This window comes from Crotalus tigris, unplaced genomic scaffold (assembly GCF_016545835.1).
Source record: "Crotalus tigris isolate CLP2741 ecotype Arizona unplaced genomic scaffold, ASM1654583v1 scf7180000024303.721469, whole genome shotgun sequence".
Classification (NCBI taxonomy): Eukaryota; Metazoa; Chordata; class Lepidosauria; order Squamata; family Viperidae; genus Crotalus; species Crotalus tigris.
The window spans coordinates 328,309-346,608 of NW_024100475.1; the positions used below are offsets into that span (position 1 = coordinate 328,309).

At 45.3% G+C, this 18,300-nt stretch overlaps 1 protein-coding gene across 4 annotated transcripts in view; it reads right to left on the reverse strand.

Moving 5' to 3' along the window:
• Positions 1-18,300, reverse strand: part of LOC120299618 (ubiquitin carboxyl-terminal hydrolase 12-like) — a 43,080-nt gene that overhangs the window by 16,393 nt on the left and 8,387 nt on the right. For 2 of the 4 annotated variants that reach the window (XM_039324598.1, XM_039324601.1), the window contains 2 exons: positions 4,433-4,513; positions 1,083-1,296 (listed from right to left, as the gene is read on the reverse strand). In XM_039324598.1, coding sequence (XP_039180532.1) covers positions 1,083-1,296; positions 4,433-4,513 — 295 coding nt within the window. Of the gene's footprint in view, positions 1-1,082; positions 1,297-3,435; positions 3,674-4,432; positions 4,514-14,182; positions 14,311-18,300 lie in introns of all 4 variants that reach the window. The other 2 variants (XM_039324599.1, XM_039324600.1) reach the window with 2 other exon arrangements.

The following is an 18,300-nucleotide window of genomic DNA, read 5'->3' on the forward strand; positions in this document are numbered from 1 at the left end:
AAAGCAAGTATATGCTTTTATTAAAAATTAAGCAAAAGCACTTAGTAAAAATAGGTTTTTAAAAAGGAAGTGTGAACGTATTCGCAGCATGAACACAGTGCCACTGTGAGTCAAATGATCACATCATTCTGGGACAGTGCAATTGTCATAGTACATGCTAGTTGCCAATCACACTAATTCTGATCACATGATCATGGGGATACTACAACGGTCATCCATTTTTTTCAGTGCCGTTGTAACTTTGAACGGTCATTAAATGAATAGTTGTTAAATTGAGAACTACCTGCAGTTAGGGGCAAAGGACAACAAATGATGGGGAGTTACAAAATGATTACCATATGAGTCTGGTTTACTTACTAATTAGTTCTCAAGGTTAGCATAGTCAGTTAAAAGACATTCTTTAATCAGACGCTGAACTACCATCTCTGTGGGTGGGGGGGGGTTGCTATGGGTCAATATGGTGGTTCTCTATTTGCAAGGAGCTCGATTCTTAAATTAGCAGGATTTTTTAAAAGGTTAAGCTGGACAGGGAGCTTAATGGAAATATGTGTCCAGTACTGGTAGTCCTCCATTTACAACCACAATTGAGTCCAAAATTTCTGTTACTGAGCGAGACAGCTGTTAAGCGGTTTTGCCCCATTTTATGACCTTTCTTGCCAGAGTTGTTAAGTGAATCATTGTTCAGTTAGTAACCCGGTTGTAAAGTGAACTTGGCTTCCCCATTGACTTCGCTTGTCAGATGGCCACAAAAGGGGATCACGTTACCCCGCGACACCGTGATCGTCACAAATATCAGTCGCCTGAAGGGTCTGAAGTTTGATTGTGTGACTGTGAGGGTGGCTGCAGCCGTCGCAAGTATGAAAAACAGTGGTAAGTCACTTTTTTCAGTGCCGTTGTAACTTCGAGCGGTCACCAAATCAACGTCGAGGTCTACCTGTCTGAGGGAGCTTCCTCTGCTCCCACAAACCCACCCTTCTGAGTGGGCCAAGGGCCTCCAACCACAGCTGTTCGCAATCCACACCAACCGGCCTCTGACGAAATCTTAAGCATCCTGTCCTAAGACAGCCAAGAAGCTTCCTTACCGTTTTCTTTCCTCAGCCGGGAAATGAACCTCTTGGGGGGGATGACCCCCACTTTCTTCTTCTGGGTGGCAATGCTGTTGAAGAGGTCCGACAAACAGGTCAGAAGGGTCTCCTTTTTGCGGGCCTGGACTTTGTAGGCCAACACCTTTTCCCGAAATGGGCGGCAGAAGTAAAGGGCCTGGAGGACCGAGTTACAGTAGCAGGTATTTCCAAACTGAGGGAACAGGAAAAAAAAAAGAGTAAGTAAGGGTGTGTCTGTGGAGGTTCTCAGTCATCCAGTCACGGCTGTCCCAAAGCTGCTTTTTCAGGAGGCAACTGGACTTTGTTTTTCCTTGAAGACGTTTCGCTTCTCATCCCAGAAGCTTCTTCAGCCCTGACTGGATGGTGGAGAATGGAAGGATTTATACTCCTTGCACGAAGCTGGTCATTTGCATTCTTTTAGAGAGGCATTGAGGCCACTTGGAGGTTTATCTCTGACCTCAAGGTCATCTGAGAGGTGCAACACAGTCCTTTCAGAAATTCCAAGAAAGCTCAACACCCATTTGTACCACTCAGGTCACCTGTGTCCTTGAGGACACAGAAAAACCTCCAAGTGGCCTCATGGATTCTCTAAAAGAAGGCAAATGACCAGCTCTCTGCAAGGAGTATAAACCCTTCTGTTCTCCACCATCCAGCCAAAGCTGAAGAAGCTTCTTGGATGAGAAGCGAAATGTCTTCAAAGAAAAACAAGAAAGTCCAATTGCCTTTTGAAAAAGCACCTTTGGGATACGTGTATGTGTGTGTGTCTTGAAAAAATGGCTATTCAACTGCAAGTAAAAGAGAACTAAGAAAACCAAGAATATAGGGCAGGAGGGTCCAATCTTGGCAACTTTAAGACTGGTGGACAACTTGTAGACGACTTTAAGATTTGTGGACTTCAACTTCCAGAATTTCCCAGCCAGAGTTCTAGTGGAGCAGAGGTCACCAACTTTTCTCAGTTGGCGGACCAGAGGGAAAGGGAGGGGGAAGCATTTTACACACACGCGCGCATGCATGGGGTTAACTGCCCTAACTCTAACCACGCATGTGACACAAACGGGGCGGGGCTAGTGGTTGCATGATACTCGCTAGCCCTGCCCCATTCTTGTGCGGCACAGCACCGTCCGTTTTCACGGCCCGTGGTGTGGTGGCAGTGGCCCATTTTCACGCCCTGTGGTGTGGTGATGGCCCGTTTTCATGCCCCAAGGCATGGCGGCGGCCCCCCTTCACACCCCATGGCACAGTGGTGGCCCCCTTTCTCGCCCTGAGGCACAGTGGCGGCCCATTTTTGTGCCCCACAGCTGTGGCGCTACTGCAAGTAGGGGTGTGTGCGCGCACTGGCCAGCCTATCCCGCGGCCGGGTGGCCAGTAGGCCACCACCCGCTACCAGGTTGCGGCCCACAGGTTGGGGACCCCTGTGGTAGAGAATTTCCCGCTCAAGCAGGGAATTGCAACAGAAGATCTCCAAGATCCTTCTATCTTCTAAGTTAGCTAGCAAGGAAGAGGGTGGGAGGAAGCTGGCAAAATAGCCTAAAAATTGAAGGTGTTGCATACAATATTCTCACAAAAAAGGCATTTGAGGGAAGGACAATCTTTCTGAGGGTTCAGGGCTGCAGGGAGCGTGAGAGATTTTTGTCCAGGAATGCGATGTTTAATCCGAAACTGCCGCACTTGCGCCGAATGTATTCCCTCTGCAATCTCCACCTTGACTCTGTCTTGAAGTTGCAAGCCCTGTAGGCCAGATCAGGGGGGCTTTGCCAGTACTTCCTCAACCGTGAACCGTCCGTTGCCACAATATGCCTGAAGTATTTCCTTCACTGACTCTCAGTGAAGGAAGCAGACCCCGACTTTTAAAAAGCCTTGCAATGCCATCTGGCCTATCCTCCCACACTTGTTTCACAAGCCAGCAATGCTGGTTAATTGGGGAGGGGAACCACGTCCTGTTGGAGGTCACTCCAGAGGAATCTGTTGCTATGTTGCTAAGACTGTCAACATTGGGTGGTGCTCAGGGCAAGGGTGCTGTTTCTGACAGAGCGATTTACGTGGGGAGCCCAGCAGCAGACAGAACTCTGACGGGATGCCAAGGAGAGTTAAATGAGCTTCTTTTCAGAGTCAGCTCAGATCAAGAATATTTAGAGAAGTGACCAGCACTCTGAGGAGAAAAGTGCCCTGGGGATGGGTTAGACAGTGTCTACATCTTCCTGTTTACACAGCTGAAAGCAGATGTTTGCATCTGTCGCATTTGAAGGTTGCTTCATTTCAGAGAAAGAAAAAAGAGTCTGATGGGATGATCACTTCTGGGAGAAATCATTTGACATTCGGAATATATCCTCACCATCGTCATCATCAGCACCACCACATTTCCAACAGCTCCCTTCATCCTTGCCAGGACAGTGGTAACTGTTAGTATAAACAAAATTAATTTCTGTACATTCCAAATGACGTTTGGGGAGCTGTATGGAAACTGTATTCTTCAACCCTGGGCGGTGGAACGCTTTGATAGGGTCCTCGGATTCAATTAATCTTCAATCAAATCGCTCCCGAAGCAGATTCTTTTGTCCCAAGGCAGCAAGCTGAATCAAAATGAAATGTTTATATTGTAGCTTTAGCGGGGTCGTTACCGGCCCTTCTGCAATTTCACTTCCATTTAGGGAGAAGATCGCTCCCATTGAGAAGGGCCACGGAGTTTGACATGACCAATGGGCTTCAGCACCCCATGACCTCTGGGCCTATTACAGTTCCCTCCGTGCTGTTTCTTAGCCTCCCTCCTGGCTCTGTCCAATGGAATTCTACTCTTTTGGAATGCCCCCATCAACACATCTGGAAGTTCCATTCAGTTTTCAAATATGAACTCATGCTTGACCCGGGTCAAGCCTTACATTTACGTCCACAGAACCAGGGGCAGATTTAAGCTCTGACAATGAGCAAATACTTGCAAGCTCTGGCCCAAATGTTTGTGATTCTTTAAAAAAAAGGGGGGGGGATTGCAGGGCAGGAAGGTAACTATTTCTGAGCCAGTCCCCTTCTCTGTGGCCCACCTGTCTCAGGAGTTTTGTATCTCATTCGGACAACATGCTTCTGCTGCTTCTTCCTTACAAACTGACCCAATTCAGAAACATCCTCAAGCAAACAAATGGCAAATGTTTGAACTCTTGCTTTACTTAACTTTGTAAAGGTCGACTTCTTAAGCGGAGTTTCTGGGGCTCAGGATACAAACTGGCTCCAGGAAAACACAAGGGGTGTTCAGAGGTGTTCACTTCCAAATCCAGGGATGACAAAAGAAGACACAATTTAACAGGCAACTCCCCGAGAAGAACGAAAGAGCCACTCACATTAACCAAGCCGAAGTAATGTTCATTCATAGGAAACTGATCCGGACCAATCTCTTTCTCCAGAGCAGAGGCATTGGCGCCCTGGAAGACAAAACAGCGGGTACAGTTAGTCCTCAACTTTCAACAGTTCATTTAGTGGCCGTTCAAAGTTACAACGCCACTGAAAAGAGTGACTTATGGCTGTTTTTTACACCAGCATCCCCATGGCCACAGGATCAAAACTCAGATGCTTGGCAAACTGACTCATACTTAGGACGGTCGCAGTGTCCCAGGATCACACGATCCCCTTTTGAGACCTTCTGACCAGCAAAGTCAATGGGGAAGCCAGATTCACTTAACAAGTGCAGAGTGCAGTACCGCAGGCCACTTTAGCTGACTGTGTTCAGCAGGTCAGCGGTTCAAATCTCACCGGCTCAAGGTTGACTCAGCCTTCCATCCTTCCGGGGTAGGTAAAATGAGGACCCAGATTGTTGGGGGCAATGTAAATATATATATATACATTGCTTACTGGTGTACCCCGCTTAGAGAGTGCTTGCACTTAAAAGCGGTATATAAGTCTCATAAATAAATAAATAAAACCGGGTTATTACTTAACAACTGCAGTGATTCACTTAACAAACATGGAAAGAAAAGTTGTCAAACGGGGCAAAACTCACTTAACAAGTGTCTCACTTAGCAACAGAAATTTTGGGGGTCCATTGGGATTGTAAGTCATAAGCCGAGGACTACAGATCCATCTCTGAGCAAGAAGAATTCCCTTTTGCCACAGGTAAACTCCACATTACAGAAATCACCTGCTCCAACAACAGCAGCTTTCAACCCCTCCCTCCCTCCCTCCCACCTCAACACAGGGCACTGCTCAAATTTGCCCTGGTGGGTCTCCAAAGCTCCCTTGTGAATTTGGGGGAAAGAAAACACTACAGCAGGGGTCCTCAACCTTGGCAACTTTAAGACTTGTCGACTTCAATGCCCAGAATTCCTCAGCCAACAAAGCTGCCTAAGGAATTGAAGTCCACAAGTATTAAAGTTGCCAAGGTTGAGGACTCCTGCACTACAACCTGTGAAGGGAGAATTCCATCTGCATATAAGATACTAGACAGGACTCTAATAATCTGCTATTCTACAGCACTTCAGTTTTCCATTTAATAAACGGCCCATTTGCAACTTATCAAAATGTTGAGAGACTCCCGCTACTCCCTAGGCCAGGGGTAGGCAACCTTGGCTCTTTATGACTCGTGGACTTCAACTCCCAGAATCCCTGAGCCAGCCATGCTTGAGGGGAAAGGGAGAGGTTTCCAAGTTGAGCCATGCTGGCTCAGGAATTCTGGGAGTTGAAGTCCACGAGTCATAAAAGAACCATGGTTGCCTACCCCTGGCCTAGGCTATATTTATTATAAAGAGCAGATGCAATCTATATTTTAATGACTATACTGGTCTATTCAGCAGCAGCAGCAAAAGTGAAGTCAACACAGTAACACAGCATATGTTTTCCATCACGCAACTAAAAGACCTCATTGGCTTAGCCATTTTGGGAAGGAAGGGAGGAGTCTCCCTCAACTCTACCTGGCCTTGCCAGTTATCCTCTAAGCTTCACACCTTTGTAATGCCCAGCATCAAATTTAAAGTCAGCATTAAGTTATTTCACCACAAGTCAGTCAGTCATAGAATCACATAACTGGAATGGACTCTGGAGGAGCCAATCCCTGGTCACCAGTCATGGTCCATTGGGAACCAGGCCGCATAAGTGGCAGGTAAGTGCACAAAGCTACATCTTCTCCTGAATAATAGAATAACGGAGATGGAAGGGACCTTGGAGGTCTTCTAGTCCAACCCCCTGCTCAAGCAGGAGACCTTATACCTTTTCAGACAAATAGCTGTCCATAAAAGCCTCCAGGGAATGGGGCACCCACAGCTTCTGAAGGCAAACTGTTGCACTGGTTGATTGTTCTCACTGTTGGGAAGTTTCTCCTTAATTTTAGGCTGTTTCTCTCCTTGATTAGTTTCCATCCGTTGTTTTTTGTCCTGCCTCTTGGTGCCTTGGAAAACAGGTTGACCCCCTCTTCTTTGTGGCAGCCCCCCTCAAATACTGAAATACTGCTATTAGGTCACCCCTAGTCCTTCTTTTCTCTAGACTAGCCATACCCAATTCCTGCAATCGTTCTTCGTGTTTTAGTTTCCGGGCCTTTAATCATCTTAGTTCCTCTTCTCTGTACTTTTTCCAAAGTCTCAACCTCTTTTTTTGTAGCGTGGTGACCAAAACTGGATGCGGGATTCCAGGTGTGGCCTTACTAAAGGTTTTATAAAGCGGTATTAATACTTCATATGATATCACTCTCCCTTTACATCTTTCTTCACAATATTTGGTAAGATGGCTAAATCGAGGAAGAGGGGCCGGTTCAAAAAGGTTCAGTGAACTCCTGTAGCTGAAGGTGGCCTTGGCCTTTTTGCGACTGGACATCTCCCATTAGTGGAGGTCCACTGTCAGAGGTCTAGATTTAATGCCATTCACATGAAGCATCTCCCAGAAGAATAAATGAGGTGTAAGTGCCTGAGGAACGGAGGATCTAAAACAGGGGTCTTCAAACTTGGCCCTTTTATGACTTGTGGACTTCAACTCCCAGAATTCCTCAGCCAGCTAGTTGAAGTCCACAAGTCATAAAAGGGCCAAGTTTGAAGACCCCTGATCTAAAACTTTACAATAGAGGAAAGACAGAGCTTAGCCTTTCATTCAGACACAACTTTCATTTCCACTCCAAACTCGGCCTCTAAGTTGCCTACACATCAATGAATGTTGAAGAATTCGGTCTCTTTGCTGAATATCATTGAGGCAGTTTCTGTAAATCATATAAACCCTGGGGAATACAGTCATCTGTACTATCTGGTACATTGTTTTGATCACAAGTTAATAGAAGGAAAATAAAACACAAAATGCTGCTAATATTAGTATATAAACAAAGCACGAAACATCATGGGCAACACAAAATGAAAAGTCCTTAGAAATTCAACAACACGATCCTCCACTGAAGCAGATTTCCCACTGCTAATGCCACATCTCCCTTTAAGTTTCCTAATATTGCTTCTATTTTTTTGAAGTTGAGTTGACCATGAGCCAAACTGCAAAGGGAGATGAGAGAGAGAGAGAGAGAGAGAGAGAGAGAGAGAGAGAGAGAGAGAGAGAGAGAGAGAGGGAGAGAGAGAGAGAGAGAGAGTAAATTAAAGAGTAAAATAAAATAGCTGTAACTATAGAGCATTTGCAATTCCTAATTTCATAGGAAAGACTTCGAAACTGGCCTTTAATAAAGCAGAATCCATTTCTTGTAATTAAACTTTCAGATCTGAAGGCTCCCTTTCAAAACTATGAATAAATCAGAAGAGGTAACCATTTCAGCTAGACAACAAACAAGCAAAACCTGTTAGATTTGAAACATCCTGGAGAACATTTTGCAACTGGGTTTTGCAAGGACTGCCGATGCGTTTCCCTATCTAGAAACCCCATTTCACCTCTTACACAACTCGGAACTTTGAAAAATCAGTCTCCCCGCTTTGAACGGAATAATAATAATAAAAAAACTGGCTTCTTTTCCAGATCTGCACAATAGAGGAGCTTTCAAGCAGCTGTCTTTTCAGAGAGATGTCTTTTCAAGTCCAAGTGTATAAACCGGGTGGTTTTCAACAAGCCCTCCGAGAATATTTAGAATCTCAGCCAACTGACCAGTGATGGGGAAGGTTTCTCCTATTTCCATTTAAGTGCATCCATCCCTTGAAAAAGAAAAAGAAAGAAAGAAAGAAAGAAAGAAAGAAAGAAAGAAAGAAAGAAAGAAAGAAAGAAAGAAAGAAAGAAAGAAAGAAAGAAACTGCTTTCAAGATGCCATCAATAACATCTCAACCTCTGCAAAGGAGGGCTGACTCCCAACATCAGCACAAGCTCCCAGGAGTGAAAAAGCAGGGTTTAGCTCCCTGGTTCAGACAATGCCCCAACGATTAAACTGATGCCAAAACACAACACAGGAAGCAGAAGCTTAGCAAGGAACTTTCTGAGTTCCTGGGCTTGAAGTGATGGACTTGGCTGGTGACACTTCAGAACATCTGAGTTTTCCACGATCGAGCTTCTCAGTCTCAGAAAACAGTCCTCTCATCTTGAGAAGTTGGAAGGGGAAGCATTTTTTTTTAATACAGAAAAGATTGTGTATAGAGGAGTGCGACACCCCCCCCCTTTTCTAATTTCAAGTCAATAGGACACTTTGCGCTGTCACTTGAAGGCAATTGGGACCCAAGGTGTACAGTAGCTAACTTGTTAGACAGGCAGGCTTATCAATGAGTAAAACAGATAAATAAATAAAATAGATACAAAAACGGAGGTACATGAACTTCGGTTGTGTCACTTCCTTTATTTATGCTTCCTTGAAGGAAACAAGTTTTCTTCTGGGTGTTTTACACAGCAATTCAGAAGAAAGGGGCTGCTGAAAAGAAAAAGAGATATCTATATTCTATGAAAAAGCTGCCCAGGAATTACCTGTCAATGGCAATTGCAACAGCACTTAGACTTATATACCGCTTCACAATGCTTTACAGCCCTCTCTAAGTAGTTTGCGGAGTCAGCATGTGGCCCCTAACAATCTGGGTCCTCATTTTACCGACCTCGGAAGGATGGAAAGCTGAGCCCACCTTGAGCCAGTTAAGATCAAACTCCTGGCAGTGGACAGAGTTAGTCTTTAATACTGCAGTCTACACACTGTACCACAACAGCTTGGTAGGAAGAGGGAGGAAATGGGAAAAGCAAGGTAGCAATAGCACTAAACCAGGGGTAGGCAACCTTGGCTCTTTTATGACTCGTGGACTTCAACTCCCAGAATTCTGAGCCAGCCATGCCTGAGGGCAAAGGGAGAGGTTTCCATGCTTAACCATGCTGGCTCAGGAATTCTGGGAGTTGAAGTCCACGAGTCATAAAAGAGCCAAGGTTGCCTACCCCTGCACTAGATTTATATACCGCTTGATAGGGCTTTACTTTACTCTCTAAGCAGTTTTCAGAGCGTATTGCCCAACCCCGAACAATCTGAGTCCTCATTTTATTGACCTTGGAAGGATGGAAGGCTGAGTCAACCTTGAGCCAGTCAGGATCGAACTGCTGGCAGTGTGCGGTGAGTTGGCTTGCAATACTGCATTCTCACCACTGCACCACCACGGCTCTCTATGCTATGTCAGCATCAAGTCTGTTTAGCAGAAGTGTCCCCTGAACTTTTGATGCCCTTCTACCGTGGCAAAAAATTGTTGATAGTAACACGAAAAACATAATGACTGGGATGCAAATAAACATTTACCTGAAAGAAAGACGAGCTGTTTTACCACAGTAATTTAACTCTCTTATTTTGTCTTAGATCTGCCAGTGTTGTCAGTCTCCTCTGCCAGAGTGAGCAGTCTCAATATGTTGGGAGTTAGTGAACACTTAATGTAAGACCCACCCCACTTTGCATCTTAAGCAGACAGAACTCTTGGAATATTTCTTCCAACAGGCATCCTTTATTAAGAGAAAATGGTTGCAGCATTCTAGACAGGACTTGGGGCCCAAGCCCTATGGTTCAAGGTTTTAAGGGGTCCCCAGAAGCCCCACCCCACCATCTTTCCAGCGACAATCCCAGGTATTACATTTCCACCCCCCTTTTCCTCACTGCTGGCGGGAGACTTCAGAGGGGAGTAGATGAAAGCTGATGGCCCCATGGTTATGATTTAGTCCTTTTGGTGGTATCCACATTCAGTCCCTTTTGAAGTTGTACCAAAGGAAGTGAGGGCCATAAAACCCCTTTGTTCACCCCCCTTCCCCTTCATCCTATGACAGAATCCAGAGAGGGCAGAAATGGGGTTTTCCATAGTCGATAACTAGAGATGAAATATAATTGGATTCTGACACACTTGTCTTCGTGGCAACCCCATTCTTTCTTCCAACTGAGCTTATTTCTGAGCATCACATCACATCCTCCCTAACCTTGAAGAAAACTTTCCCTTGCTTCCTGATGGCCATCCCTCATGCCTTTTAGATCAGTGGTTCTCAACCTGTGGGTCGGGACCCCATTTGGGGTCAAACGACCATTTCACGGGGGTCGCCAAACAACGCAGTCCGCCATTTTCTTTCCCCCTTTTCCTTAGCTGTGCTACTCCCTTTTATTCTATTGGCTTTTGAAAGCCAATAGAATAGACTCTCTTGAATAGAGTCTAATTCTATTGGCTTTCAAAAGCCAATAGGAATTGTCCAGGCTGTCTCTGCCCTGCTGAGCCCGCCAAAAGTCCCATTCTGCAAACGGTGCTGCACCAGTTGAGTAGTCCTCGACTTACGACCGGTTGAGTAGTCCTCGACTTACGACCGGTTGGGGGTTGCGGCATTAAAAAGGTTGAGAACCACTGTTTTAGAAGAACCTCAACTAGGGTCCCTAGAAAACATGACTACAAGCCTGTTAAGAAAATAAACAGCAATGCTAAACCTCTAACCGTGGAAGAACCTGTGATACCAGTTTATTTGACAAGTGTATTGATGGTCCAAGGAGAGGATTTAAGATGGACACTCCACACAGACAATCAGAAAAGGCTGCCTTGAAACCTTCTTTGCCCTCCCAGAAGAGTCTTTTTATGGGTAAACAACTCAATTAAATCAGCCAGATATATTCTCTCCCCTCTTTCTTACTCCATTATTTTATTACAATATTGTAATAAAAGTACAACTCGCTACTTAAAGCCTGTTTTTCTATTTGATTTGTGGAAGACGTATTGTATTCCTCCATCTTTTATAGCCTGTTTGTTGCAACAATTCTTTTATTGGGCAATGAAATCCATTCATGGACAAAATAAGAACAGATTTATTACCTACCACACATACAAAGTTTCTCAGTAAAGATGCTTAAGGCACATCATCTATTTGCACGTCAGTTTTGGATTGTATAAGGTTTGGTTTTTAATCTTCTTCCCCTAAAATACCATTCTAGGTCAGGGGCTTTTCAACTTTTTCACCCATTGTACCACTTTTAGGATACGGCACTATCCGAGTACCACCAGTCACCTAGCAGCGGGGATGGGGTGGAGGGGGTGTTTGGTTTTTATTCCCCACCCCCACCTGCTGGGTGGTTGCAGCAGGTTTTGGTCCCTTCACATGACCCTGGGACACTGTGACCGTCATAAATATGAGTCAGTTGCCAAGCATCTGAATGTAAATCACAAGACCCTGGAGATGCTGCAACATTCCAGCTAATCGGCGCTTCTTCTGGCTCAGCAGAAGCGCCAGGATCAATGCTGCTTTCCAGCTGATTGGTGCTTCTTCTGGGCTCAGCAGAAGCGCCAGGATCAGTGCTGCTTTCCAGCTGATTGGTTATTCTTAAGGGCTCAGAAGCTGGAGCCTGGCGCTGATCCTGGCGCTTCCACTGAGCCCTGACAGCCCTGCAGCTCCAGCCATCTCTCGCTCAGGCTTGTGTTGTGCTGCCACCGGTTCAGCTCATTTCCCTCCCCATCACTTTTTTTAGGATGGTCGCATACCACCTGCCAGGTGCCAATGTACCACAGGTGGTACCCGTACCACTGGTTGAAAAGCCCTGTTTTAGGTGATGCACATAAAGCCTACTATATAGTAATAGTTGTGATGCGCCAAACTTCCATTTTAACACCTGAAATGTTTTTTAAAAGTAGCTCTAGAGAAAGATTAAGAAGACCAGAAAAGAATAAACGGAAGGATACAGTAGGCGAACATATTTATAACCTAAATAGGTCTCACCAACTTACTGGGTAATTTTAGCAAAATAATCTCTAGAGCAGCGGTTCTCAACCTGTGGGTCGGGACCCCATTTGGGGTCGAACGACCATTTCACGGGGGTCGCCAAACAATGCAGTCCGCCATTTTTCCCCCTTTTCCTTAGCTGTGCTACTCCCTTTTATTCTATCGGCTTTTGAAAGCCAATAGAATAGACTCTCTTGAATAGAGTCTAATTCTATTGGCTTTCAAAAGCCAATAGGAATTGTCCAGGCTGTCTCTGCCCTGCTGAGCCCGCCAAAAGTCCCATTCTGCAAAAGGTGCTGCAAGTTGTCTGCAGTGAAGGTGAGCTGTCTGGAAGTTTCCACCCCTCCCTGCTGAGCAACTACTAAAATTGTAAGTAAAAGAGGGCCAGGGGTGGGAGGTCGGTGGGCGCAGGGAGGGTTGCTGGCGCGTGGGGCCCGGCGGGTGTCTTACCTCTCTTGGGCTGGGCCAGCTGGTGGCCCAGCCAGTGGTCGCTGCGCCGTCTCTGCCGCTTGCCAGCTACGCCTCAGCCGGCGCAGGGGGTGGCACTAAGCGGCAGAGACGGCGCAGGCCGACCAACGGCTGGGCCAACAGCTGGCCCAGCCCAAGGGAGGTAAGGCACCCGCGCGTGCCAGCAACCCTCCCTGCGCCCGCCGGCCTCCCACCTCCCACCCCTGGCTCTCTTTTACTTACATTTTTAGTAGTTGCTCAGCAGGGAGGGGTGGAAACTTCCAGACAGCTCGCCTTCGCTGCAGACAACTTGCAGCACCGTTTGCAGAATGGGACTTTTGGCGGGCTCAGCAGGGCAGAGACAGCCTGGACAATTCCTATTGGCTTTTGAAAGCCAATAGAATTAGACTCTTTTCAAGAGAGTCTATTCTATTGGCTTTCAAAAGCCAATAGAATAAAAGGGAGTAGCATAGCTAAGGAAAAGGGGGAAAAATGGCGGACTGCGTTGTTTGGCGACCCCCGTGAAATGGTCGTTCGACCCCAAATGGGGTCCAGACCCACAGGTTGAGAACCGCTGTCTTAGGGGATCTGTTGGTATGAGATCAAGTATTATCAATATGACAATGAGACCTATTTATCCATCTCTGTCCTGGAACAATCAGGGGATGTTAGCAAGGTTCCTTCCTACCACCTAGACCAGTGATGGCGAATCTTTTAGAGACCAGTGCCCAAACTGCAACCCAAAACCCACTTATTTATCACCAGTGCCGGGTGGGCGTGGCTGCGGTGGTCATGGCAGGCTGGGTGGGTGGGGCCAGGGCAACGGGGGCCAGTCCCTCGCCATCTCCGGGGCATGGCACGTGTGCCCACAGAGAGGGCTCTGAGTGCCACCTCTGGCAGGCGTGCCACAGGTTCGCCATCACTGACCTAGACGCTGTGGGGTTTGGAGGGGGGAGCTGTGGTTCAACCCTGGCATGACAAGATGGCTGTGCAATCTTAAAGCCCTCACAGATCCAGAAATTTTCCATCTTTAGCTCTTCCCTAATCGAGGTTGGCATGCAACATGGGGGTCCTCCTGTGGCAGTCGTGGCTAGGAAGACCTTTGTATCATTTGTCTTGTGCAAACAACTGTGACCAGGAGGCTTGCTGACAGCGACTCACGTCTTAGTCATTTGGATTGCTATGATGTATTCTATGTGGGGCTGCCCTTGAAGAGCATTCAGAAGTTGCAGCTGGTCCAGAAAGTCGTGGTGCAGAGGGTTTTGGGCAGCTTTGAATAGACCTGTATAAGTGTTCTTCCTGAATGCAGGTCAACATGCAACCCACAGCTACACTCTCATGGATATGCTTAAGAACATTATTGCTCTTTCAGCGATCCTGCAAATTCTGCGGTTGGGTTGCCGCTAATTCTATTTATTTTGGGGGTTGGTTTGAAGACTTACAGTGTAAATTGTTTTATATTGTTTTAATTATAAAACTGGCCTCATGGGTATTATACCAGAATGAAATACATGTATTATTATTATTATTATTTTTAAAGGCTCAGTTACCCATTTATCTGCAAACATTATTAAAACTGTAAATCGAAGGCTAGAAATCACACCCTCTCCACTCCAAACTGCTCAAACTTCTTTCTTCGAAAATCTTTTGCATCGGGGATTAATGCCAGATAACCCACCTGTATATAAAAAAAAATTAGAAGTAGAATATGCTTCGCAAGTCTGATAAACTGACTGCATTTCTGTGAAGCTTTTTCAAATGAAGAGATAAGAAGTCTGTTTACTCTGATATAATCCTGACACTCTCCAGTCCCACAACTAACAATTATGTCCATGCCAAAGCAGCTGCAAGAACAATGATTACTCTTACCACATCATTCAGCATGCAAAGCTCTTTATTACAAGCTGAAAAAGAAACATGGGATCAGGGAGGGGCAAATACTTTTAAGCAAATTATGCTACATATCTGTAATCTTGAACAGGAAGATGAGGTGAAAGGAATTAAACCCTGGGCCACACGGAAAAGATACAGAAGACGATATCTGGAAAGAAATGGTGGGAACAGCACGGGGGAGAGAGAATAGCAGAGAGTAGAAGACCTTTAGACTACTGAGGATGGAATTTAAAGGTGGAATATAAGAATAACAGAGTTGGAAGGGACCTTGTAGGTCATCTAGTCCAACCCCCCCCTGGCCCAAGCAGGAGATCCTACACCATTTCTGACAGATGGCAGTCCAGTCTCTTATTGAACGCTTCCAGTGATGAAGCTCCCACAACGTCTGAAGGCAACTTCTGTTCCATTAGTTGATTGTTCTCACTGTCAGAAAATTTCTTTTTATTTCTAGGTTGAATCTCTCCTTGACCAGTTTCCATCCATGATTCCTTGTCTGGCCTTCAGGTGCTTTGGAGAATAGGCTATATATAAATGGCAACCAGAAATAACAAGGAACTCGGCTTTTGGAAGGCTTCAAAGCCAGGATGCCCTTTAAACAATTTGAGAAATAATGTCAGAGGCTAACCATCAGGAAGGAGAAGTATTTTAATGATAGACTTCTAGATAAAGCAAAGAATGAAGACTGATAAAGACCAAAGATGAGATGGAAGATAATCACTGCATGAATCTGAACTTGACAAAGAAGACAAATGAACAAAAAGGAAAAAAATGGAACTCAACGGTTAAGGTGGAATTACATATACATTGCAAATGGTGATGTAACTAGCAGACATGGAGATTAATGAATGGAAGACTGGATCTACTAGAGACAGACACAGGATTATATTGGCTTCCTCCGATCTAATATACTGAATAATAGCTCCCATTAGTTCGGCCACCTAACTCCTTTATCTTAACATATCAGAAGACCACAGGTTAGGAAAAGACAGACAGAGGAAAGGAAAACTACGGTACATAAAGACTGCCTCACTAATATATAAATTGCAACGCATGGTGAAGCATAAATAGGGGGAAAACAAGAAAAAAAAACCCCGAGGGACATCAAAACACAGGTTAAAGAGCATTTGAACACACAATGTGAGGGACAGGACAAAAACTAGCTATTATCTACGTGATGGAGACCTTTAACTTTGATCAAAGCCATTAAAGTCGCCAAGGAATTTGAAGACAAAGCAGAGACTTCAGCCACCGCAACAAAAATACATACTATTTCAGAAAGGATGTTTTTGGTAAAGGACACAGGACAAGGGACCAACAGCATAGTTGGAAAGGAAAAACTCTTCAAAAGGCAGAGATAAAGAGATTAAAGATCTTAGGGGCAAATGAAGCAATATCTGTAGTTTGTATCAGAATACAATATAAAAGCAGCTAGAGGAGGAGAAATGTTAATAATATGTTGGATTTTACAGTCTGTATTTTATCTTTCAGGTAACTTTGTAGTAGTATTGCAACTCTATTCATAGAGCTGTAATGTGTTAGCGATACACCAACTTTTACCGCTGAAATGACTATAATCTTTGTATCTCTGTCATTTTCTGTCACCCTATGCTGGTCTATGATCCAAATAAAAAGTGCCCTGTTATGTTAATGATATGATAGAATTTCCAGAGAAGATAGAAACCAGGAACCCCATACTAACAGGATCAAGGTAGCATGTGAAGAAAATGGATGAAAACAGCAAAATGACCATCTTAACTGCGCTTAAAAGACAGAAGTGGGAGTCTGGGAAAGCCAAGGAAGAATAGGTAAGGAAGTGAGGCAAAAGGGTCGCTGTGAATGCATTCAATTTAGCTGGGATAAAAACAGGAAGGGAAGGATGTGGAGTCAAAGGGAATGTCTTAGAAAAAAATCCAAAGGTAGAAGCGATAATCTGAGGATTGCTGAAGTGGGCAGCTGAGTTGAAGTAACTACAAGCAGTCACTGACTAACGTGTGTCAAAGCAATCATTCCAAGCTTCAGAGGCAATGGAAAAAGTGACTTGCGAGGGGTCCTCACCCTTTTGAGTGCTGCAGCGTCACCATGGCCACGTGATCCAAATGCGGGCGCTTGGCAACGGGTATCTATGTGCAACAACTGCAGCATCCCAGGGCCACACGACAGCCAGCTGGCTTCCAAAATGCAACGTCAGTGGGGGAAGCCAATTTTGCTTAATTGCATGATCCACTTAACAACTGCAGTGATTCACTGCACAACTGTGGGCAAAAAAAAAAGGTTGTAAAAACAAGCATGCCGCGCTTAACAATCACCCCGATTAGCGATGGAAGTCTGGTCCCAATTGCAATCCTAAATTGAAGACTGCCTATAAAATCAAAGCCTGCCTAAAGTCAGACCGCCCCTAAGCACTTTCACGTTTGAGACAAAGATCACAGAAAGTAAGTGATGGCGCAGTGGTCAGAATGCAGAATTGCAGGCAAACTCACCGCCCACTGCCAGCAGTTTGATCCTGACGGGTTCAAGGTTGACTCAGCCTTCGATCCTTCTGAGGTTAGTAAAATGAGGACGACCCAAATTGTTGGGGGCAATAAACTGATTCTGTAAACCACTTAGAGAAGGCTGTAAAGCACTGTGAAGCAGTATATAAGTCTAAGTGCTGTGGCTATGCTGAGGGCAAACAGAGCAGTGAACAAGGCCACCAAATGAGCAAACCACAGTGCAGAATTGAATACTTTACATCACGTGTGTCCAACCCGTGACTCACAGATGTCATGCGACCCTGGACAGCTAGTACTGCAGCCCTACAAGAATGTAAATTATGCCATTTTTAGTGATATTTATCTATACAATAACTATATTATATAGATCATATGCACCTGGAGACAATTCCTCTTCATTGAATGAGGCCCAGGTAAGCCAAAAGGCTGGACACCCACGCTTTATATCGGAGGTCCCCAACCCCCAGGCCATGGACTGATGCCAGTCTGCGGCCTCTTAGGAACTGAGTAGCACATCTGGAGGTGAGTGGCAGGCAAGTGAAACCGAAACCACCACCACCACCACGGTCTGTGTAAAAATGGTCTTCCACGGAACTGGTCCCTGGTGCCAAAAAGGTTGGGTCTCTCTCTTTTATATGAAGCATTAACACTCGAAGCGCTTTGCCTGCATCTGGTGTGGATCCACCTTTGCTCACCTACTTAACAGGCTACATCTAAGCGTATTTGCAAGGAGACGAGACGCTGACTAATACCTTGGCCAAGCTCACCCACTGCAGTATTGTTTGTCATGCTTGGGAAAGGCAGGATGAGTTTGACTAACAAAGCAAAAAGCTTCTCTTGTAAAAGCATTGCTTCTGACCCTGGCCTGATCATAATCACTTACAACTGGAAGCTGCCCAGAGAAAATGCCAACGTCCCCATCTACTTCTGGCATAGGGGTGAACTCAAACAGGCAAGCAGGCCCTCACTGGGCAGCAGCCCAGAAGCCGCCTCTTAGCAACCCACCCAAGCCAGTTTCAACTAAGTCGGAAAAATAAGAATTTCTACAAACTTAGCTTTCAATCGGTTCAATTAACAATTTGGTTATCAGAATGCATGCATGACAAATATGTATCTGTCTTAACTCAGGTAGTCTTCAACTGGTATAAGTAGACCAGTATAGGTTGACTGGTATAGGGCAAGGGTAGGCAACCTTGGCTCTTTTATGATTCGTGGACTTCAACTCCCAGAATTCCTGAGCCAGCCATGCTTCTCAGGAATTCTGGGAGTTGAAGTCCACGAGT